The following is a 25,370-nucleotide window of genomic DNA, read 5'->3' as shown; positions in this document are numbered from 1 at the left end:
CCCCCACTTCATTACCCAAACTGTCTTTTGGTGATTAATTAGAAATAAAAAGTGGGCTAGCCAACATTTAATCAGATAGGGATCCCCAGATTAATGGGTGTGCTTTGAGAGGGAGTACTTTATGGATGACGGGGCAGCCTGCTGGTCCAAGATTCTGGGACTCAAAGGTCATCGGATTGATCCTTGTAATGGTTTCTCTCACAAGCATTAAACTCTGTCAAGTGGTCTCTTTCTGCTTTGTCGCTGCTAGTTGCTCTGGATAGCAGAAGATAAAATGTGGCTCTGCATCAGCGCATGAACACATTGTTTCCCATATATCTGTATGGGCCCAGAGGCCAACAACAGTGGAGAGCACTTTTTATTTTGACAGTTTTATCTCAGTGCAAGTGTAAAAATTGGAAGTATAACTTTGAACCAGACCTCTCAAAATTATATAATTTAATTTAGATTTGTTTTGTTCTTTTTTTTCATTTTGTGTACATTTATTTCTATTTCTAAGCAGTAATAGATAATAAAACCAAACACAGATTATTGTTAAAAAGCTTATCACATGACCCAACTGCCTTACAAAACAGCTGATAAATGAAAGCAAAATATTGTTTTTTAACTCAAGCATCACTTACTTAGGCTTTTTTCCAGAGCTTTTGACCATATAGTCTTCTTCAGCTCGCTCAGGTGACAGAACTTTGCTGAAGATACGATCGAAAGCTCCAGGAAAAGCCTCGTAAACCCAGTAGCTAACATGCTATCAAACAAACGATGTATTTAGAAGTAACCAACAACACCATTTTAGATCCATTCTTTCATTATTAGTTCAATGAGTAATTAAACGAGTAGCTTTTCATTACTTTGACCAATTCTCTTCTAGTAACCAATTGTTTATCAAGCAAAGAATGTCTATACTGGTTCTACATGCACTGGTGGATATCATCATAAATCCTTCACTTTAACTGTAATATAATCTGACCCCAGAACATCCACACCGATTAATGCATTGATTATAAAAGCATGTTATTGCGTAACGGCTGCTCCACGAGTATTTTGCATCTCCTCTTGAGAAAACTTAATGACACACTAGTCCCAGTGCTGAAAGCAGGCAGTGCTGAGGGCAGCTAAGATGCAAAATGCTTAGCTTGTAATTGAGACGGGCTGGCGACGGCGCCCACACTCTCCTCCCTCAGAGAGGCGTCTCTGAAGACTGCTACTGAATCCGACTGGATTCAGACACTAAGCGATGCCACTGCACAGTCCGAGGTTTATTTAACCCAACATGGCCGCTGCTGCTGTGAAGTGGTGCAAGAGAGCGAAAGGAAGGGGGAGAGGGAGGGAGAGAAGCACGAGAGAGATGTGATAAACACGATGCATAAATATAACGGATTCCGATTCAACGTGACACATTTTATTGGCTAAATAGTGTGAGGATGTGTGAACCGGGAATGCTGCAATAAAAAAATGAGCCTTTACCCAACGCAGGGCTTAATCATCACCATGCAGCTGCTGATCTGAGGACGTGTACCTGACTGAATCCATCTGCTGAGACGAATGCAGAGGAATCTATATACCACCCGGGGAGGCTTTAATGATTCAGACCATGGCGTGCTGGGATCTTGCCGTGGCAGTAAATAATGGCTTCACATCATGTGTGTGTATGTGTGTGTGTGTGTGGCCAGCAGATGTTGTTGTTGAATATCTCTGAACACAAGAGTGGGTGAGGCAAACACAGAGGGTGCAGCAAGCACCTCGGGGGCAGAATATCTACCAGACTGCTCGCTAAGTCACCGTGATGAGACACGTCCAGCTGGACGAAGCCGTCTGTCCAAGACGATGGGCAGACTCTCACTCCTCTACTTGATGAGTCCTCGCCTGCCGTCTTGTTTTGGTATTCGGATCACTGAGGAGCATTCGATTCGGGTAATCTATTGATTGAGGGAGATCTTTCTGTGTTCATGCCATTTTGGATATAGTGTGGTCTCATAGAGACTCATAAAGAAAGGTAAATCTGGGGGATTGCTTTATTCTGTGTGTCTTATAAATTGTAATTTAGGAGCACAGCATACAGTGCATTCATGTCCCAAGGGTTGCAAACAGACTGGATGGTCTGTTTAGGTGTTTAGTGCCAATTTATTTATGCATTTACCTTACTACCAAAATCCTTAATCAATACACGCAGAAATAGTTTAAGCAGATTTATAGCCTTTGGATTACAAGTTTGTCACAGGGTGGCATCCCACACAAGTACATTTAGAGACCCCGATGTGCAAGTGGAGTTTGTTCCTTGAGTTCAAATGTCCTCTGCTGATTGTGTTTGACAGGACATAACCAGAGCAGCGGTGAGCCAGCACGGTGTCCTCTTCGCCACCCAGGTGCCCTGATGAATGTGCTACTTTAACATACTGAGACTGAAGCGCAAATCTGTGCCTTTAACCAGCTGTAACAGATTTCTTCGGCCTCTTCTGAGGCAGCAGGAACAACCTGGAAACACATCGGTTTCATATTACGTCCTTGTAAAATTGATAAGGTAATAAATAGTTTGTCTCTACTAGTGACACCTTTCACACGCACGTAGTTGTGATGCAGTTTTAATATGAAAACCCTTATTACAGTGGTACATACATACAGGTAAATACATGAAATGTGACATCTGCATTTAACCATGCTCCTGTCTCGCTCAAAGACATTTTAACAGACAGACAGTAGGAGCCGGGGATCAGACGACCCGCTCTACCCCCTGAGCCACATCCGCCCCGAAATAGTGATTATAGCTGCATAGTAGACCATTAGAGAGCAGAAAGACAGCCTCTATATACAATGTGCTAATCAATGGTGAAGATCTCCTTTGATAGTTTCAATGTTTGATACAGGTTCAGTATCAGCTTTAAGTTGGAGGAAATGTGGGATGACTGGAGATCATTCACATATCTGCTGGGTCTGTTCAGCACTGCAGGGATTCTGGCAAGATATAAAAGAGGAGATTGGGCAAAAAAAGAATGAAAAGCGCCGTCCCAGTGGATCCCGTGTTCATTTCACTTGGAGAAGTTATATACCAAGCATGCCTCTACTGATTGCTAGAAGAATGATAACTGTAAAATGGAGGAAAGCGCTTTCACCGACGCAAACTCAATGGACTCATGAAAAGACTGAAACAAGTCTACGCGATACAGTATGTGATGTGTGATGGGTGCAGTCTGAGCTTTGGACGAGAGCCTCCACAACAGAGTTCTTTTGTAAAGCTGCGGTTTGCAGTTGATTTTAGTGGCACTACTAGTGGCCCTGTCATATTTCTGTCACTCTTTTCATTTATCTCAGACTGTCCATAAAAATATGTTGCTCCCTATTTTAACAGCCAATGATTCATCATTCATTATCCCCCCCTTGGATAGTAGTAAAGGCCAGTGTTGCAGCAGGATCACCGCTTAGCCAGAAAACGGTGGAAAGGAATCACATCTGAGTCTTATGAGGGTTTAAACAATTCAGATGCTAGTTTGTGAGGACGTCTCGTAGCCATATCCACGGATAATCTCTAACTCATCTGACACATGGCAAGTTGTTTGATGATCGTCTTTAGAGTTTGCTTGCGGTAAATCCTACATCTGGAGAGGCCCCGACTGTTTGGCTCGTGACCCGCAGAGAGGAGAGGGAAGGATCACAGCTAAAGAGCCAACAGGCTGTTGGTCTAATGTCTGTGTGTCTGATCCTAACCCTGTCTGAGGCTGGCATTCCTCCGCAAACATCACTGACCTGCTCCCTTCCCATTCATTCCCCAACAAACAAAGACCGCTGCTGCTGCAGCCTCTTACTCCTCCATTATACATCCTGCAACGGTCAACAGAGACTTAGACTTAGACTTAATAGAAGCTCTGATTCCAACTATTTCATTTGGCCCATTTTGTTGCTTGCTCTTTCGTCCTCTCGTGTTTTTCTTCTCACCCCTCCAGAATATGTTTTTCATTTTGTACCTTGGGCTTTCAGCTGCTGCTGTTATCCAGGGCGGCTTGAAGCCGGTGAATAGGGAGGAGAGTATCACCTTGCCCAAGGGCATCTTGACAGGGCACAAGTGATGATGGATGTATTTAAACGGTGTAATTAGTTAGTCTGAGTTCATCTTGAGTCAGAACACTATTAGCTATTGTTAGTATGCGTTTCTAGGAACAAATCCTTTAGATTTTCGGTCAACGTCGACCCGTCTGAGCTTGATATTCTTCGGCAATTGTCTGCCTTCTGTCATTGTTTGTTGTTTTATAATCCTCCATTTACTGGAAGCAAGTGTTTGAAGTAGTGTTCCTTAGAGAGGAGACCGTGAATCTATGTCGGGGATTTGATTTTCACCATTACCAAAACCATATTTTCCAAAAGCCAGCTCGTTTGTATCTCTATTTCAATCGTGAAATGATCCAAGTTCTCCATCACCCCAAGACTTGTTCATGCCTCATCTGTCCTTCTCTTGTGTTTTGTCTCTCCTCCAGCCCTCCCCGAACTCCCACTAGGATCTTCTCTTCCCTGTTGGAGACCTTCTCCACCCCCCACATCTAGCAGCCATGGCAGAAGATGCGGACATGCGCAATGAGCTGTCAGACATGCAGCAACGCGCTGACCAGCTGGCCGACGAGGTGAGAGCAACACGCTTGCTGCATCCAGGTGGTTTCAGTTGCGATGGTGCACGGACATGATGGCAAGAGCACATCTATGCACATGTACCCACGGAGTGGACTCAAGCACATTCATACGCATACAAATGAGAGGCACATGAAGCGTACATTAGAGGGACTTTGACCATCTGACATGACCATAATGTGGAGGATGAATATCATTTATTCAAATAGTAGCGACAACAAAAGGCCCTCTTTTTATTATTTTCCTAATCTAAAAGCTCAAAGAAACCTCTGAACTTTAACTGCATTTTCACATTGTGTAGGATGTTTTATACCCTAAGTTCAAAATGTCAAAATGTAGTTTTGTCGTTGAACGCATACAAATATCAATGATACAGCACTATGTTATGTGTGTTTGTGTGTGTGTGTACCTGCATCATGCACTGCACAACAACATCTTGAGTGTGTTCGTGTGTGTGGGAGCGCACGTGACACAAATGTACGCACTCATGAACGCAAATTTGCAGAACTAATTGCGGGAGTGTGTCTGTGTGTTCATGTGTAGGAATTCATCTGTGTGTGTGTGTGTGTGTGTGTGTGTTTCAGCAGCATGGAGGGTGAGACAAAGTCTCAAGTCATGGCCCAGAGCACATAAGTCCACACCCCTTCCAGCTTCACATATGACTCACACTGACACAGCTGAGCAGAATATTAAACACACACACATGCGTGAACATAGGGCAATGCGCAAAATGGCGGCGGCAGAATGACAGTTTATTTCCTCTGTTGCACTGACTTACATGAGCTCAAGAGTATTCTGGTTGCTTTACTTTAGATGAAAAGAGAGAGATCCCCCCACGATTCCTCACACAAACACCTTCTCCAGCCTCCAGCGCTCCGGGGATCAGCAAGGCGAAGCTGTGTCACTAGCCGTGTTTCCATTCACATATTTCAACACGCATCTTGAAGTATCGCATTAGAAAAGCGGTTTGGAAGCAACAGAATTCAATAAAACTTCCCCAATTGCAAAAAAAAAAAAGTATCTTTTTTTATCTCACTGGAGTGGTTATTGTCGATAATCTATGTGAGAATACTTTGTCTGCGGAAATCATGACAAGCCACCGACTAGCTGACCAATAAAATAACAGTTAAAACTTGCCCAATTGAAACAGATTCCTGAAAACACATCTCCATCGTTCTCTCGTAGTTGGTTAGATGGCCAAGTCCATTTGTTTTGCGTGCTGTCTACAACCTCTACTTTTTCTTCTATGCTGTTTACTGGCGGATTACAAACATGTGTAGCCTGTAGTACCGACATCTTTTTTTCGCGACATTTCAAAAGTTTGCTTAAAAGTCACCTGATTGAATTGAATGGAAACACGGCTACTGTAAAGAGGACGACACATCGCAGAGCCGAGTGGCTGTAGCTAGCAAGCTTCTTCTTCTTAGAGAGGGAACTGGAACGCACACCTACATATCTATCACCGCACAGGCTAATAATAGACATCCAACAGTTTGGGAAAAGGAATAGAAGGGGGCGGGGGGGGGGGGGGGGGTTGAAGCATGCTTTTATTGCAAGAGTAGAGCTGCTGTATTCTTGAGTAAATCACTGCTGATTAGATCTCAAATGTGCTTAGAAAGAGTTTCATTTTGCTCTCAAATCCAAATCCTTGTAAGCATCCAGTTGATTGACAGCATGAGAATAACCTTCACAGCTACCTCCAGACAGCGCGTCTCTGTGAGTTCATGTTGAGTTCACGTCGATAAACGTCGGATATTGATCCCCTCTGGGTCCCGCTGATTGCTCAAATTGACTCCACTTTGTTGTGATACAAGCTCGCTTATGCTCGATTCAATGAACATACATACAATCAACATACTTTAGACAAGAGATTGTGATTATTCTTTTTTATGTTACCACAGAAGGACTCCATTGATTCACCCTCTTGATGTCAGACGGCACTGTTTCCTGTCTGCGAAGGCTCTAACGGTTTGAATCATGTCATGTCATTGATGCATCTTTTATTTCTCCACAGTCTCTGGAGAGCACTCGTCGTATGCTGCAGCTGGTGGAAGAGGTAAGAAAATGAATCAAACTTTGACTTTATTGATGAAATATGACGAGAATGAATGCAGGGACGCATCGCGTCAAGTCTATCACACACTTTGAGCAAAGCATTGTTATTGATTGTTACAGTGTCCGCAGTTTGAAGGCGATTCAATTTGATCCTGTCTTTCTGTTACTGTCATTGAAATGTTCATTTTAGCAATTTGGAAAGGGAGGAGTGAGAAAAGAGCAGGCACACAGTTCAAATGCATGCTCATACTTTGTCTCTGCAAAGTTGGTATTTTGAGTTCTCAATGTGTGAATCTGAGGAAGCCAGCTCTCACACAGTGTCCCCCATTATTCTCATCTTTCAACAAAGAACACCATGCTGTTCACTTTACAATAGAGAGAAAAGCAGCTAGGACACCAGTGGAAGACAGTAGGTCGTCTCACACGAGAGGAGCTGGAGCTGTCCTGGTACAGTGAGGACCGTGAGAAGCCCCGTGTTAACTATGGATACATGTTTGCACGACAGTAAATCCATAAGATGTCTACTCGTCTCCATGATGACAGAATGGCAGGAATGAGACATTATTTCTTGTTGGAATAGGGTTGATCAAAAGGCAGCTGAATAAAAAGTGATGTGATCTGGTATTCCGCATTGTTATGAGGATGATGGAAAGGAACAGTTCAACATTTTGGGAAATACTTTTATTTATTTTTTATGCCGAGAGTTAGATTAGAAGACATGTCTCATGTCTGTGTGTTCGATACGAAGCTGGTGCCTCGAGACAGACTGCGATTCAAACTTAGAAGTTGTTTTAAAATGAAAAGTCTGACAGGATTGCAAGAATTTACCCAAATTGTGTGTAATTTTACGGGAACATTTTGGGAAATAGATGTAGATCAAATAGACTGACCTTTCTATCTAACTTTTGGCAAGAAAGAGATTTAGCACATTTCCCAGAATGCAAACTCTTCCTTGAACATCTTTGCTGCTAGGCAACAAAAGACCTCCTGCAAGAACATTTAGGTATTTATTTCTTAACTTAGCATAATTAACACCCCAACAATACCATGTAAGGCTACGCATCCTGCCCCATATGTCCTGTGTTGAAGTCCTGCTTTCATAGATCCAGAGACAAAGGAAAGTCTATTTAACCTGCTAAAGTCAAGGAATGGGTCAACATGAGGAGTGCTATTAATGTCAGTGAAATAAAGAAGTGAACTTCTGAAACACGTTTAGAATTGTATTATAATTTGAGTCAAACAGGATAATGTCAACACAATTATGAAGTGTCATTTATTTATGGTTTCCAAACTCAAAATTGCTTCAAAGTAATGAAATATACAATCCATTAGTGGAAAACTGTGCTAACCGCAGACTAACTGCCAATGATTAAATAAAAAATGAAAGGATATCTGTAATAGGGCAAATTCTACTAAGTCACTCGCTCACCGACAGCAGAGCGTCTCGTCAGGCAGGACTGAATGAACCATGTGTCAACCGAGTGATGGCCTGAATAGCATGATACAAAATGAATTAAGGTCAAAGAGAGAGGATATACAGTATACACTAATGACACGCACAGACTCCGTAGATGTTACATTCATAAATAAATAACGCTGTGATAGACTGAAAGTAAAAGACAAGGAGAAGGAGGAACAGAAAGCCTGAGAGTGACACTCCAACCAGCGGACAGAGCTGGAGGGAAGGAGGACATAAAAGGGGAGACAGCCTGGACAGCTGGGGGCGGCGTCTGCTCTCGGTGCAGATCTCAAGGTCACATTGATCATCCGTCGGCATGTCTCACCACGCAGCCCCGCCCAGCCACTGTGCTGCAGGCAGGGAGACTGCTGCTTCACAGGCCGTTATCACACAAATGGCTCACACAAGGCCGCGAATATTCGCTCTATTTTATGATATCACTCCGTGTTTTTCTGATATCCAGCCCCAACTTCAGAAATGTGTGGTGGTGCAATCGACTGAAGAGACGATGGGTTGGAAAATTTCAAAGAAAAGAAAAAGATTTGAATATTATTATGAAGGTTGCTTTTGAGCAAGTAAGAATCCTTCATGTTGCAACACACCAAACCAAATCCACTACGTATCCTGCAAATGAACAACCTACTACATCTAGAACAAAATGTATGAATCCACCTGATTTGAATGAGGAATCCTCATCGAACCACCTCCACTTCTGTACGGGATCCCGGTTGAGTTTCCCCGGGGGATTTCTCTTGGACCGAGGCTTGCTGAATTACAGAATAATTTACCCACCAGAGTTTCCTCATTGCCCCCCCACACCTCTCACCAATGTTACTTTCCTCCCAAACTGCTGAGGAGGCAGGTGGGGATGTGTGCTTATGTGTGTGCGCACTGACACACCATAATCTTATTTATGCCTATCGGGCCCAACCAGGTGGCACATCTTAATGCGCTGCAGCATTTCTAAGAAGCAGAGTGGAGTTAGAAGCGAGTGTCGCTATCCTCCGCCTCCTCGCACTCTTTCTACCGGCATTAAAACCTCCAGCCTATCAGTGACTAATAGCTTTACTGTTGCACCCCATGCAGGCTCAGCTGTTCGGATGGTTCACTGTGGGGAAGAAATTCAAATGAAAATCTGAAGGCTGAAAGGCCAATAACAGAGGATTATACATTTTAAATGTGGGGGAGGGGGAAGAAAAATAGTGTTACTTACAGCTGCTGAGTCTTAGACAGAAGGGGTCTTGGGTTATTAATTGTGTCATTTTAATGAGAACTCTCCTCTGCCATCAGCGTTATTATTGTTAATCTCCTGGGAGCAATTTCCATGTTTCCTGCTGAAGATGTAATGTCCAAGTTACCGTTGCCCCTTCTAATCAATACTACACGCTGACGTTGGTGGAGCGAAATATTCTAGATGGACACATCCACAACATGATCACAGCGTATCATGATGTTAAATTAGTCATTCAGCTTTCCAGTATACATGGTAGACTTACTTATCTTATTGCGTGTGTGACTCAAAATAATGATTACAGTAGGACAATAGGTACCAACAGTTAAATGCTTAAAGAAAATGATGTTGCAGATTTCCTGCCTCTACTTTGATTCTAAGATGTGTCTTATCTTTCCATGTGGATATTTAATAGTTCAACATGTTGGGAATTTTTTTTGACAAGAAAATGGATACCACTCTCATGGCTGTATGCTCAATATAAAGCCAGAGCCAGATTAGCTTAGCATAAAGACTGGAAGCAGAGGAGGTAACAGATGGTCAACTTCTTTCCAAAGGTTGAAAGACCAAGACTTTTAAAGCACACTAATCAGAACATTGTATCACAATGGTTGGACCAGTGGACCAGTAACTAGCCAGGCACACTAGATGTTATGCTAATCTAAGATAACCAGCTTCATATTTAGCAGACAGACTTGTGAGTGAAATCGATCTCCTCATCTAACTCTCTACAAGAAAGCAATCAAGAGTGTTTCCCAAAATGTCAAACTTATCAAACGTATGTTAATCATGTTAGTATAAAACGTGTCACAGTTGTTAATTGAAAGGTATGCAGGTGAAGCCTCAGTTTCCTTTGTTCCCAGCCTGGTCTCCTAAAAATACGTTCCCATACAACGAAAGCGCATTGTCAATTGTTTTTTGACACATCACAAAAACATTTCTTATCAGGCCCATGGAAGTCTGCATAGGGAGAAGATCGGGGTGGACGGAGGAACGGACAAACAAACATAGGACTTTCACCCAGAAGGCCTCTATTCGTGTCCCACGTGAAACCAAAATTCAAGTTTACATATTTCAACGTTATGTTAAACATTTATCAGTACATAGTTACTTAACAATTGCACTTATTTTAGGCCAAACCATGATCTTTTAGTAAACCCAACCAATTACTGTTTGTGCGTTTTTGCTTTTGTTTTAATTCACAGCGCTAACCACATGTTTAGAACTGCAGCTGTAATCCAAGAGAAAATGCGTTTTCCTCGCCAATGTAATTGAGAATGCGGTTTAGTTGTGTGAGAATGCAATTTTTAGGAGACAAGGTTGTCCATTGTGTTAGCTGAACGTTTGATTGTCTTCAGTCACTATGTTCCATTGAATTAGAAGAATCCAATATAACAGTGAAAATGTGCTTATGACAGCTCATTTGTGTCAGTAGCCACTGATCCCTTCACTGACCTCTATTTCATTGTATTTGTCCTCCCTCCTTCACCCTCCCTCCTTCACCCTCCCTCCTTCACCCTCCCTTCCTACCTGGCTGTCTTTGGGGAATAGAGCAAAGATGCCGGCATCAGGACTTTGGTTATGCTGGATGAGCAGGGAGGTAAGTCTGCACGAGAGGATAAGGCGGGTTTAGTCACAACATATAGGTATCAGTACCTGAGCTATCCACATTCAACAAAGCTCATATAATCAATCTGTATCCTGTTTAGATTTACATATTAGCAGCACCACAAGGGACATTATCATTTGTAGATCGTAGTGTTGGTGTTCAATTTACGGTATTAAAACACTTGTGAACGGATTGATTGTTTCATATGCAGTTGCTTGTTTTCATTTAAATGCATTAAACTAATTCATTTTTTGCCTGATTTCATTAGAGTGAAATCTTCTGATTTGGGTTATGATTTAATGCATGGTTTCTTTGATTGGTCAAAAGTGCAAAGGGTTTAACTTTGGGGACATTTTCTTTCTTTCAGCTTCCTTTAATTAACCTTTGTTTCCTTTGGCTAACATTTCTTTTTTTGTTTTGGTTTGCCTAACTGCTTTTGATTTGCCAGCAGATTTTTGTAATTTTCATTAGCTAACAAAGGCAGCGAGAGGAAATCTTGAAAGTGCCGACACACTCACAGAGGAATATGTAACGCCAGCTACTGCAGTGCCAAACCCTACAGCTCCACATCAACTCCTGGGCTGTTCTTGGATCTGTTTGTGTTATACTCCTCTCCAGAACTACTGAGGAAAAAACTGTTTGGATGTTAAAATGATCGAAAAACGCAATGATGTTGGTGTCACAGCTTTACTAACATTTAACTCACTGCCAACAGATCATTTACATTTTGCCACAGCATCTAATGAGCCTTAGAGGAAATAAGTGGCAGCAGATAGGCCACCTCTATAAATACAAAGGCAAGATCTGCACACTGTATTAAAAGCTCACAGCAATTTTGAATCCTGCAAAATGTTGTCTTTAACCTGTTGTCCATCTAACCCAGAACTACAATCCCTTAATGTTAAGCACCACAAGTTGAACTGATTGACACAAGTGTTCTGCATTAAGACTAATGAAGCGACTGTCCTTGAACCTTGTGTACTGCTGCATTCACTTGCTTCCTTTTCTTGCTTTTAAAAAGGAGAGCTCACTTATTTCAAAGATTTTACACAGATTTGAGATCCAGATGTTTGGGGTTTCTTTTGTTCTGACAGAGATCTTTGTAAGGCATTATCAAATCCCCATCACAAAGCAAAGCAAGCAACATGTGGACGCAAACACACTCCTCACTCTGCATGAGAGAGAGTCAGTCGACTCTCAGCCACCCTGTCTGCTACTCCCACGTGGAGGACAGAGCATGAGCCTCTATGAAACAGAAGAGGAGTATTCTTTCTTTTTACTAGTCAGATGACCACGGAAAACAGTTCAATGTCCGTTCTACTCCTGTTCTGTTTCTATGACCAGCCTCTATGTAAATGGCACTAGAAACATTAAGCAAATATAACAATATATATCATAAATCATCTGTAAAATAAACTATTACCCGAGAAACTGCTATATAGAAAAATACATAGAAAGAGCTGAAGAATATAGTAAATCTGTTAATGGCCCAAAAGAAAAAAATATATATATTTAAGGAAATCAGGCAATTTCAGCTTAGCAACTGGCCAACATCTGAATTCATACCAACTTATTAAATACAACACATAAGAGGTTGAGTCAAATGTATACTATAAATACCCAAAACATCATCCCAAAAATGAAAAGGAAAACCACTATTATCACTCGCCCAAAAAGAGTTTTTAAATATTCCAATCAGGTTCAGCCTCTCTGTTGGCCAGAATGTGTTTTGATACCGACAACACAAAGAAAGAAAATGAAAAGGAAGGTTGCATCAACAGAGATAAACGTTTTGGAGAGAAAAATCTAATTCTTTAAGATATTAGTAAAAGTCGATCATACTCAGAAAAAACATTCTGTTTTGTTAACGGTAACCACTTACAAAGAAGTACATTTAAGGGTAAAAATATATAGAATGCCTTTTCAAAAGAATGATGTTGATGTCCTGTACTAAAACACATCCACACTGAGATACACTGGGTTCAATTATTATATTATTTTTATTTTGGAACAACAATACAGAACTATTATTGACTTTTTTTTCTTCTACATGTTACGTATAATGTATTCTTGTTTAATATTGATCCTGGTGTTTCTAGTTCCTTTTTTCATAGAGGCTCAGGCTCTGTCCTCCATGTGGGAGGAGCAGACAGCATCCTTCAGCTCCTTGAAGGATGCTTGAGAGTAGATTGGCTGCCAATCATGCAGACCACAATCACCTGGCTGTGTCTGTGTCTATAAATATATCGCCTGCTCTGCTTTGTGTTGGTGAGTTGACAATGCCTCACGAAGAGATCTCTGTGAGATCGAAGTGTTGCACAGTTGAAATTGCTGAGTGTGCAGATCCTTTGCCTCAGTTTGAATTTTTGATCAGGCACCCGTTGAAGGCTTTTTTTTCTTCACCTCTTTAAATCAGCCCTGTTATATGGTTCTGGTCAAAGATCACTTTTTTAAATGATTACAATTTGGTTTGTCTTCAGCCTTCTCCTGTTAATACTGCTGGAATCCCAAACAGGTGTGAGAACAGCTTAACGGGCCCTGCCACCCTTGTGACAGTCCAGAGGTGTAAAAGAAAACGATCGATTTAGCTGGTAACGACAAAACATTCAATCACTCCTCTGTCAACACATGCACTGCTTTGAACAATCCCTGGTTACATGCACTTTATTAATGAGCAAGGCCTGCAACCCACAGTGAATAACACGGTTTCAAGAGGGCCGCGTCAGACGGCTAATAGTGGCAGTGCAAAACTATGGATAAGGTACTCATTTGGCTCTAGCGAGGAAGTGGGACTCGGCTCTCTTCCCATTGGCTGGAAGGCATGCAAACCGATTCACCAATCCTGTAAGAGAGAGCAGTAAATGCACCAACAGGCTTGTTCACTCGGAGGGGATAACAGCTCTATCCCTCCACTGACCATCCATCTATCCCCTCATCCCTAGTGTCCACACTATTCTGTACACCCTCAGGATCACCACTCCAGAACCAGTTGCATTGGCTGTAAGCCTGAGCCGACCTCTGACCTCTGACCCTGCGTTATTGACTCAGTGCAGGCAGAAGAGTATGTGGCTCTATATGATACTTAAAACACTTGTGAAAAGGGTGTTGTGGTTTGCTAAAAAAAACTTTTTAATGTGTGCTGCATGGTCAATGTCCTTACCCCACTTCACTCTAATTACACTACCTGAACATGGATCCTTTCTGGGTTGAATATATTTACATAAATGCATGCTAACCAGGGATTTTACAAATCTGAAAATATTTAACTGTGCCTCACCCTTTCTCACTCCGCTCGCACCGCATTTCCTTTGATCACAAACAGGATGGAAGGGTGTTTGTGCTGTGGAACAGTCACCATCCAGCACATCAGCTTGACAAAAGGCTAATAAAAAAGAAAGCAGCATCGTATCACACTAGAAATCCTTTAAAGTTATAACTTGAACATTTGCAAAAAGCAGACAAACCAACACAGTTATATTTACTCAATTGTGGCCGCAAAATGTAACATTGCAATTCAAATAAACTGGTACTAGAAAGAATGTTGAAACTCTTAAAAGGTCCCTCAACTAAAATAAGGTATGTTCACCATGAGAGCCATTTATGTTTCAATACTATTTGAATAATTGCAGTGACTGTCGTGGTTTGTGTAGTGGCTGCTAGGGCTTGGACAGACCAAAGAACATATATAAATGTATATTTACACTACCGTTCCAAAGTTTGGGGTCACCCAGACAATTTTGTGTCAATTTTCAGTTTCTTCGCAATTTCTCGCATGGAATAGCTTCATTTCTAAGAACAAGAATAGACATGAAAGTTCTCTTTTTCTGGCCATGTTGAGAGTATAATCGAACCCACAAATGTGATACTCCAGATACTCAACTAGCTCAAAGGAAGGCCAGTTTTATAGCTTCTCTCACCAGCATAACTGTTTTCAGCTGTGCTAACATATTTGCACAAGGGTTTTCTAATCATCAATTAGTCTTCTAAGGCGATTAGAACACTGGAGTGATAGTTGCTGGAAATGGGCCTCTATACACCTATGTAGATATTTCATTAAAAACCAGACGTTTCCACCTAGAATAGTCATTAACCACATTAACAATGTATAGAGTGTATTTCTGATTAATTTAATGTTATCTTCATTGAAAGAAACAGTGCTTTTCTTTGAGAAATAAGGACATTTCTAAGTGACCCCAAACTTTTGAACGGTAGTGTATATAGATAGATATAAAATTAGATGGATGTCTGAACAGCAAAAAAAAGAGATGCTTTATCTCACCGTTCTTTAGAAGTGGGGGAAAAAACGTGCTGTCAGTGTTGCACGATGCCGGCATCACAAACAGCTCTCAAGTGACATTTCTTTGCTTTGGTCTGATAAATGATCAAATATCGGCTCTGAACACAGTTCCACGGATTTGAACAAGGAAGCAATCTCTTATCCTCCTGTTATCTGACTTTAAGACATAAAGTGTCACAAGGAACAATTAAGGGGTTAGTTTGACATTTTTTGATATCGGGTATATTTGCTCTCCTGCAAGGAGTTATATGAGAGGATTGATACAATTCTCACATATGTGTACTGAATATGAAGCTAGAGCCAGGAGACGGCTGGAGAGTGGTATCGATCTTCTCATCTAACACTTGGTGAGAAAGCGACTGAGCATACTTTCCAAGATGTCGAACTGTTCCTCTACTATCAGTGTTGAAATCTATTTACTGTCATTACTTGAATTTGTTGTGCTTTTTTAATACCATTCTCTGACCCACAAATTCTTTCAGTGCACATGAACTCCTTTTATGCCACCAAATCGGTGCACTCAATAGAAAGTCTTAATTAATTAATCTCTGACCCTGACACATGCAAATACACATCAGAGTACCAGTATGACAGTTACTGCTCATCATAACTCATATTTATGTCAATCACTCAATGAAATTCATTCCACTACTGTCATCCCTTTGTCCTGACCAGAGCAACTCGATCGTGTTGAAGATGGCATGAACCATATCAACCAAGACATGAAGGAAGCCGAGAAAAATTTAAAAGATTTAGGGAAATGCTGTGGGCTTTTCATATGTCCGTGTAACAAGTAGGTACTGACAATGTGCCCCAAAGGTTCTCTACATATGTGGTGGCGTCCAGTTTTTACTCTTTTTTTTTTTCTTCTTCTTTTTTTTAACTTTTACTTTCTTTCGTCACAGTGAGTGTCTGAAGTTGTTGTCTTCTCTCCTTTTGTCCTTTTTTTTATCTCTCTCTTCCTCTCCTCTTCCTCCCCTTCTCTCTCTCTCTCTCTCTCTCTCTCTCTCTCTCTCTTCTCGTGCTTCATTCTGTGGGGGATAAATGACTTGTGTTTAATCAGAACAACTGGAGCGCATCGAGGAGGGAATGGACCAAATCAATAAGGACATGAAGGATGCAGAAAAGAATTTGAACGATCTAGGGAAATTCTGTGGTCTTTGCTCCTGTCCATGTAACAAGTAGGTGCTGCTTGCCTGCCTGCCTGCCTGCCATTCAGAAATAAGAGTCAATATCTGAGAAGTCTAAATATAACCGAGGTAGAAGTGACATCACGACGGCCATCAGCCAATAGTCCGCTCTGCTCCATCTCCAAATAAATTCAGACTCCGCCCCTTTCACATCCACACGAGGTGGACACTGGAGGCCACCCCGCCCCACACACACACACACACACACACACACACACAAACACAGTACACTTAAAGTCGAACTCAAATTTGATTTCTTCACTATATATGGAAGGAAAAATATATTTTTTTAATTTTTCAAAGGAGAATAAAACACTTCTTTGGACATATTTTTGGACAGTGTCTTGGCTTCAAGCCTTCCTGATGGGTGTCACGCTGTCCACATAGCGTTTGTCGTGTACCAATAGTGATTGAAGACATCCGTCCCTTTACAACCTTATACATCCGGGAGGACCCATCAAGCTGTCAAGTTTGTATTAAGCTCACAAAGTGAAAGCTAGGCTAACTAGCTCCGTCTAGATAGCCTAGCTCTTTCATGGATCAAATGACCAGTCTGCCAGAACTAACGGTGACGTGTAGTCCTGTCAGCTCAGCACTCCATACGTTGCTACCCACATATATCCCAACACGGAGTAAAGTAGGGAGTGCTCAAATCACAGCTGCTATTAAAGGTTCCAACGGTACAACGGCTCCGTTATTGCACCAATCAGTAACCAGTACTGACATCGTCAGTCGGTACCCAAAAATTCACGCCCCCTGGACTATTTTTACAAAACAACAAACACAAAGGATTTATACAGTGAGCAGAAATGTGAAGGAATTTGAATTTCAGTTCGGCTTTAATGCTAATTCAAACGATCTGCAGACTCATACTGTAGATAACCGCGGGCACATGCAGCTGCCTTTGTGTTCTTATGGCATATCTCTCCTACACTGGCCTCCAGACATGCAGTATCCCAGAATTCATACCTCCACGACTGGCAAGCATCCCATAGTCCATCAGTCTGAGCTGTTTGCTACATGATTGGCCTGTGAGAAGCAGCACATGTACAACACTACCCCATTCTTTGCAGCTGCTTGTGCACAGTCAAGCCAGACATGTGCAAATAGACCGGGTGAGACCCAAATCCTATAAAGCCAAGATCAAAAAGTCCAGTCCTCCACATGAGCTCTTTTCCACTCAGCCAGGGCCATGGTTCATCAAGTGCCTCTCTTAACACCCTTCTACCAAGGGCCCTTCTCAAAGCGCCCTGTCCTCTAAGCTTCCACTTCTCCAAACACCTTTTAGAATGGGAGTCATCTACATGCAGGTGTAGCCATTGTAGAAGTCCCACCTGTAACATTTTTAACTGATTGCAAAGAAAAACTGAAATGCAAAGCGATGGGAAGAGGGGACTTCCACAATGAGTTTGCCTCCCCCAACTGTAAAGCCACTGAGATCCAACCAGAAAGAGCAGGGCTGGGGCTGCCGAAGCATCTTGGCACTCAGATCATGTTATGTGTTGACTCCAGCTGGAACTTTGGTGATCTCGGTCCCAAAATGCCTTCGGTCAGCCTGGTCCGGGACTGTTTGACACTTCTCCTCATCTGCATGATCTCTACCACCACCGCACCGCTCTAACATCCAGTAGATCCTCACCTCTTTGCGGGCAACGAGACCTTTTTGTTTCCCTCTGAGCACCCCGCCCCCACACCCTCCCCCAACCACCATTTTTGAACCGCCACGTGCCAATGACATGGAATGACTGACGAGCATGACCCTTTTGAATGCTCCTGCATGCATGACAATGCAACTCATTAGAGCAACGCCACACATGATGATGCTAAGATCATGATGCTGATATTAACGATGACGGTGATGTTGATGATGTTGATGGTGATGATGAACAAATCTTTTATGTTTCATTTAACTTAAGCAGTGCAAAGCCTGGGGCTTTTTTTTCTGGCAAACAGGGAACAGCAGAGAGATCAAATTCATTTAAATTGTTTTATTTTGAAAAATGTCAAATCTGGGAAGCAAACATTGAAACACTGATTCAGCTTAAAACGGATACATTTCCAAAAGTTGATTCTGTAATTGTACACAGCCGAATTGTTTGTCGACAACTATGCCAAAATATTCGCGCAATACTTTCATATAAATTGCAACTGAAAACATAATTGTATATGCCAATTTTCTGGATAACAGCCATCATTTTGTCTTCTCGCATGAGAAAAGAAGAGACAGTAAAAAAAAAAAAAAGGAAGAGACAAGAGTAATGCTACATGACAACATTGTCAAATGCTTGAAGGAAGGCATTGAACACATCACAAGTAGAAGAAAATGACACATTCGAAGCAAATGAGAACAACAGGAGGGATCTGTGTAGCTCCCTGGGAGCAGGAAACTGAGCTAGGACACATGCGCAGGGAGCTCTGGTCAGGGGTTCAGTCACGTTTGTTGTGTAAATGGATACGTCACGCCGCTGCGCATGCACTTCGTGGCACCCACGTCTTTACACGGCTCCGTGTGGCGATCCGGATCCACCGCTGCCTTCTTTCCACCGTCTGGTTCTGCTGCAGTGCCACCTCCCCTGCAGAGCGCTGCTGCGCCAAACAAGCCTTTATCCAGGCAACGTTGCTGTTCGCTGAGCTCCCTCTCCCACGGGGAGCTCGCTCACATGTCGGTCAGCCATATAGGGGCACGATAGCTTGCTGGGAAATTGAGTCAAACTGAACACACACATAGATGGACGCGAGAAAAATTAAAAACAGACGGATTTTTGTTGGATTTCTTTGACCACTCAGAAACTTAATTCCATCATACATGTTGGGATTTTTCTAATCCCTTCGACATGTCGGCTGTCTGTCAGAATTAGCTGACTCCTGGTTTTCTGGTACTTAATGCCTTTTGGATTGTGGCTGTCCGCATGCCACTGTTAGTGGACTTTGATTGGAGGATAGTAGCTCAGCTTGCAGGCCACTCAGGGAATGAATTAGGTAGAATGAGCTCACGGGATCCGCAATCCTCATATGATCTAATCAGATCATTTCAGTTCAATCACAGCAAAGCTGATTAGAGAAGTGCATTACAGCCATTATGAGACTGCTGGGAAGCAAACTGCAAAGGAGACCAAACTGGATATCAAACGGAGGGAAGTGATGTGAGAGGAGAGGAAAGAGAAAGTCTGTAAAATATTAACGAACAAAGGGAAGAGAACAAAAACAGTTGAAAAGGAGTATAGGTAGAAAAAGAAAGGTCTCAGACCGAGGCCTTGCCTCAGTCCATTTCTATTAATAAAGGCCATGTTGGAAGCTGAGCCACGGCTACTGATGCTACAAAACAAGCAAAAGAAATGACAGAGTTTTGTGGAATGGATGATGGAAGAAATGTAAAGATATCAGATGGATTTCCCGGAAATATTGATGTTAAACTGCTTGGGGGGAGAAAAGTGTTTTTGCTGTGCTGTCATCAAAAGTGCCTTCAGAGTCTGGAGATCGTAACTAAAGTACATTTTAAAAAGATGAACCTCTATGTTACCTTCCCCATCATGACTCCTTTTGTGCCAAAACGAACGCTGAAGTTTGACCGGCAGAGTAAGGCTACATTTACAAAACCCACAGAGCCGAGCCGTGATTGCATATGGCGTTAGCACAGCTGTATTTGTCGCACACTTTCTACCCGTGAGACAAAAGCGGACACAGATTGAATCCATCTTATCACACGCTTCACTCCTCTGCCTCGCTGCTACCTGACATCCAACTCCCAACCTGGAAGAAAAGCAGTGACCTTTAAAAGCTGAACACAAAGCGAGGGCAGGGGTTGTTGCAGTGGGTTTGGGAATAGTTAACCGTGGTGTTAATCTCTGTTGACTCCCTCTAGTTCCTTGTTGTTTTTTTGTTTCCTTTTCACGTTTGGCAGTTTGTTCTCCACATTACTCGTCGTCCCTCCTAACAATGTGACAGTCCTGTACACTCTGTGTGTTCGTCAAAAAGCTTGTCTCTTCTCTGTTTTCTGTCGCACTGGGACATTTAACTGGAGGGGGGTTTACCATCACAACGAGACAGAAATACCAGTTTACATTAGTAAGGGATGTTGACGCTATTAAAATGCATGCTCACATTATACGAAACAGACAGCTGTGATGTGTGCCTGGTTGTAACTAGTATGTTATATACCTTCAAGATATAACATCACACACATTACTACTGTGTAACAACAGAATGAACCTACCTGTACCTACCTAACCCAATCCACCAACCAGTCCGTGCCTGCTATGCTTTGCTTGACCTAGTCTAGTCCCCACCATATATTTCTGTGCCAGATGCATGAAGCCAAATAACACCTTTTATGTCAGCTGATCACACCTCACACGTTTATATGCTATTGCCTCAAATGCAAGGCTCTCTTTGTAGATGTGACTAACAGCCGGCCTGGTTGAGGTAAATGCTGTGTTGCTTGGTCAAAACTGTTGAGTAACTGTCCCTCCTCATCCTCCACATTCGCTGTTGGCGGCCAGGATGAAGAGCGGAGCCAGCAAGGCCTGGGGGAAAAACCAGGACGGGGTGGTGGCCAGCCAGCCCGCCCGCGTGGTGGACGAGCGCGAACAGATGGCCATCAGCGGAGGCTTCATCCGCAGGTAAGAGGGGTGCGCGTCGTTATGCCTGAGATGGACATGAAGTAAGGGGATGTACACGAATGCACATGTGGACAGAAAGGTGTGAGGAATGCGAGCGCCCATGTGGAGGTGGTGCAGAGTTGTAAGAGAACCAGGTAGGGATCCACACAAAAGAAACGGACAAAAGCAACCAAGCGGAAACCTCCGGCTCTGAAGAGTGAAGCCAAAGTGGAAGTGTCTAAAACTTGCATTCTCTCTAGTGTCCATCAGGGGGCGACTCCTCTGGTTGTATAGAAGTCTATGAGAAAATGACTCTACTTCTCTCTTGATTTATTACCTCAGTAAACATTGTAAACATGAATTTATGGTCTCAATCTGTAGTTTCAAGTCTTCTTCAATACAGCATGATGTTCATTTAGTAAATGATGGTCCATTTAGAGTCAAACAGACCATAAAGCAGGGTATGCTTTAGGGTGGGGCTACTGTGATTGACAGGTTGCTGCCTCTACCAGAGTCGTATACGCCATCTCTACGTCACTTCTCAGCATTCCAAATATGGTCGCTTCCGTTCACCGGTTGCAAAAAGTCAAGATGGCAACGGCCGAACTCAAGGCTCCAAAACGGCAGTCAACAAACCAGTGGGTGACGTTACGATGACGAGGTCCACTTCCTGTATACAGTCTTTAGAAGCACTGGGTACAGAGTTGGACATTCTAAAAATATGCTCAATCACTTTCTTGTTGAGAGTCACATACTAAGTGGATTAATATGAAGCTACAGCCAGGAGACCATTAGCTTAGCTTAGCATAGCATAAAGACTGTAAACAGGGAGAAACAGTCCATATACTAGAGCCTCACAACATCACTAATGACCAAATTATATAACAACTCCTTTGTTTAATTTGTGCAAAAACTTAAACCTATAAACCCACAACGTGTGGTTTTTCCTCTTCCGTTTTTTGTACATTAAACTAAAGATATAGAACATGTTAATTTGCTAGCTCTTTCCATTTGCTTCCAGTCTTTTAGCTAAGCTAATGGTCTCCTGGCTCAAGCTACATATTGATCGTACCAGCATGGGAGTGACATCAAACTTCTCATTTACTGTAAATCCCTGCAAGAGATTAGGTTTTGCATTAAAAAAAACCCATTAGTTTGAGTTTTAACAAAACCAATTTAAATAGCATGAATTGGTTTACAGTGGCAGGCATGATTCAAGATTTGGGATAACTGCTCATAATTTTGGACTGTCCCAAATGTTTCTGTATGTCTGGTGGTCCTGCATTTCTCCAGACATAACTTAAACAACTAACACTGAGAATTAGAGTTACATGTTTGTATTGGCACACACTGCTCCCGTAGCTGTGTCTACAGTGTAGAAATGTGATATAATCTGAATTGTAAGTAGCTTTGGATAAAAGCGTCTACTAAATGATTGTAATGTAATATAATGTACTGATCATATACGTTTATGTCATATAGTATTGTCTGTTTCACACAGACACATATTGAATCTCTGTAATGTGTGAATAGATTTTATTTATCGCACTCTATTTCCTCTCCAGTGAACACAATGGAGCTTGGAGGTTATGCTGCTCTGTAAATTGAATGGGACCATTGCTGGAAATCAGCTGATATCATATTTAATACTTTTTGGCATCGCTGTGGCTCTAAATGTGTTGCAGTAAGATATATTATGAACTGCTGTGCACAGGACAAGGATGAGAGGTGAAACATGGATGAGGGGGCCACAGAGAGAGCGGGCAGCGCCTCACTGAACACGGTCCACATGGCAGTATGTGCTGCGTTTGTCCTGGTGTGTTCGCGCTGACGTCGACGTGTTTTAATCTGCCCTTGTGTGTGTTTAGGGTAACAGAAGATGCCCGGGAAAATGAGATGGACGAGAACCTGGAGCAGGTGGGCGGCATCATCGGTAACCTGCGCCACATGGCCCTGGACATGGGCAACGAGATCGACACCCAGAACCGCCAGATCGACAGGATCATGGACAAGGTACCAAGATCTACATTTCATAGCATTTCACTATATTTATTATAAGGTTACGTGTATTTTCTAGCACATTATGCGTAGTATGCAGCTTTATTTGTAAAGATAACGGTAATTACAGTTAATAATATACCCTTTCCGGGTTTTTAACTACTTTCCACTGAGTGTAATGTTGTTGTTTTTTTAAGATGATCTGACTTAAGACATAATGACAAACTCTCCCATCAGCTTTTTCTTCTTTCAGGAGACTTTGACTGAGCTCGTTTTCACCGACCCGTCACAGATTCACACAATAACTAACTTTTGAATATAAATCCACCACTTCTCAGTCGCAAGCCAGCTCCTCAGACCTTTTTCTGATAGGTTGGAAAGACCGAATGAAATCTGCAAATAACGTCAAAGCCAGAAAACAAACATCTTTTTATTTTATTCAAGTCTGGTCTCTTCAGCTCTCTGAAGGGAATATCATTTGGGAAATGTAGAGCGCAGGACAGAAAATGTGTTTGTTCATGTGTTTCCCAGTATCTCTATTAATATAGCTGACTGTCAACAGACTGAAATCCTGTCCAGTCTCATTTTAAGTGAGTGGATGGAAAGATGTTTTATAAACCACAAGCAGCAGAGACCTTAAAGAGAACTATCATTATAATAATGAAATCTATTTTAAAGAGATGATTCAAAATCATACTTAGGCCATCAGTCCAAGTTCTTTTTCCCTCCAAGAAATATTGACCAGACACCAAATAACAATGTTTCAAACGGTTTTTACTTTACAATTGAATTACTTTGTTTGTAAAAAATAATTCCCAGCATGTAGGTCTACATGCTGTTTCAAAGCCTCCTCAACACTGCCAGCAGGAATACAATCCTTGAGAAATAATGACTTTATAATGAATTTGTTTATTTGTTTGTTATATTATATTATAAATCATTATTTATATATTTATGTATCTAAATGTTGGTTTTAAGTTGTCAAATGTAGGGTTTATATTCTGAACTCAAAGGCATCAGTGGTAGCTCCAGGTGGAATGGTGGATGGATGGTGGTGCCTCTGAGCCACAGTAACCCATCCTCCACTACACAGTAGTGTGGTCGTTACAGCAGTACTAAAGCCGCATTCACATGGAATCAGACGGTAGACGGCACACTGCCTATCGTTTTAGATGAGAGCAGGACGGTAAAGAAAACCAGCAGTGGTAACGTAGACGTTAGAATATTTGAACAGTTTGCCGTCCTATCGCGACAGAATTTACAACCGGATGACCTCAACCACATGAGGAGGAATAGTTTACATTTGAAATAGAATTTTAAGGGAAAGTTGCTTTTTATAGTCACATGCAGTAGGATAGTTTAATAAAATAACTGACACAAAATAATTAGATTTCACGTATTTTATTCCATCACCATAGCAACATATCGTCATGCGTCTGACTGTTTGTTTCCCTGTGCCGTCCAGAAGGTTGTCCGTCTGCCTGATTCCACGTGAATGCAGCATACGTGTTCCTGTCAACTTATAATAACGAACCAATACAAGCAGACTGATGATTGTTCCCGTCGTTCTTTGTCCCCTCTTCCTTCAGGCTGATTCCAACAAGACCAGGATCGACGAGGCCAACCAGCGCGCCACAAAGATGCTGGGCAGTGGCTAGACGCCCCGACCCCACAGTCGGCGTGACCGTCCCGGCGTCCCGCGCCGCACATCTACAGGCGCTGACATGCTTTCATCATCGTATTGACCTTCTAGGTTTGCACACATGCACATGTCACCTCACCATTGTAAATGTTGTTCTGTGTGTCGTCCGTCGAGCTTTTTCAAGATGATTGTCCTCGTAAAAAGATGATTTCTTATACTCCGCATATCATTCTTTCCAAAGGTTGTATATAGTGCTGACTTGATGGCTCTCTAGCTCACCTGTGAAGTTTTTATTCTCTTTATCAAAATATATATATATATGTATATATATATCATTATATATCATATAAAATATGTATATATATATATATATATATATAAAGTACACTGCTCTGGATGACAAGTATATAATAGGAATGCTATACAAGCTGTTTGTTTTGATTCTTTTTTTCTTTTCAGTGTCTCAGTATCGTCTTAGTCGAACTGTGTCATTCCATGTAGGCTACTGTCATGCTCCTTATTTTGGTGTTGTGGCGACAAAAGGCAGGAGACTGAGGGGACAAACGGGAGTAATGGTTGACTAAGCGACGGTAAAGACGAATGGGATCGCAAAGAGCACTTACAATCAAAAGGCAGTCGTTGGTACATTTTCCTTCATCGCAATCACACTGAGTTTCCGT

General features: G+C 42.1%; 1 protein-coding gene across 2 annotated transcripts; it reads left to right on the top strand.

The window, feature by feature from the left end:
• Positions 1–4,535: 4,535 nt before the first annotated feature.
• Positions 4,536–24,706, top strand: snap25a (synaptosome associated protein 25a; the record flags this gene model as incomplete). Of its 2 annotated transcripts, none has more annotated exons than XM_079180004.1 (7): positions 4,536–4,607; positions 6,626–6,667; positions 10,908–10,956; positions 16,326–16,443; positions 20,952–21,071; positions 22,919–23,063; positions 24,638–24,706. In XM_079180004.1, 7 exons carry the CDS (start codon positions 4,536–4,538, stop codon positions 24,704–24,706), a joined length of 615 nt encoding a protein of 204 aa, XP_079036130.1. The 2 variants fall into 2 exon arrangements, with proteins under 2 accessions (XP_079036130.1, XP_079036131.1); XM_079180005.1 differs by lacking the exon at positions 16,326–16,443 and adding an exon at positions 15,938–16,055.
• Between the last annotated feature and the right edge of the window lie 664 nt (positions 24,707–25,370).

Source organism: Pholis gunnellus (assembly GCF_910591455.1).
Source record: "Pholis gunnellus genome assembly, chromosome: 19".
NCBI lineage: Eukaryota > Metazoa > Chordata > Actinopteri > Perciformes > Pholidae > Pholis > Pholis gunnellus.
The sequence above is the reverse complement of the archived record's forward strand: the minus strand, read 5'-3'. Positions and strand labels throughout refer to the sequence as shown.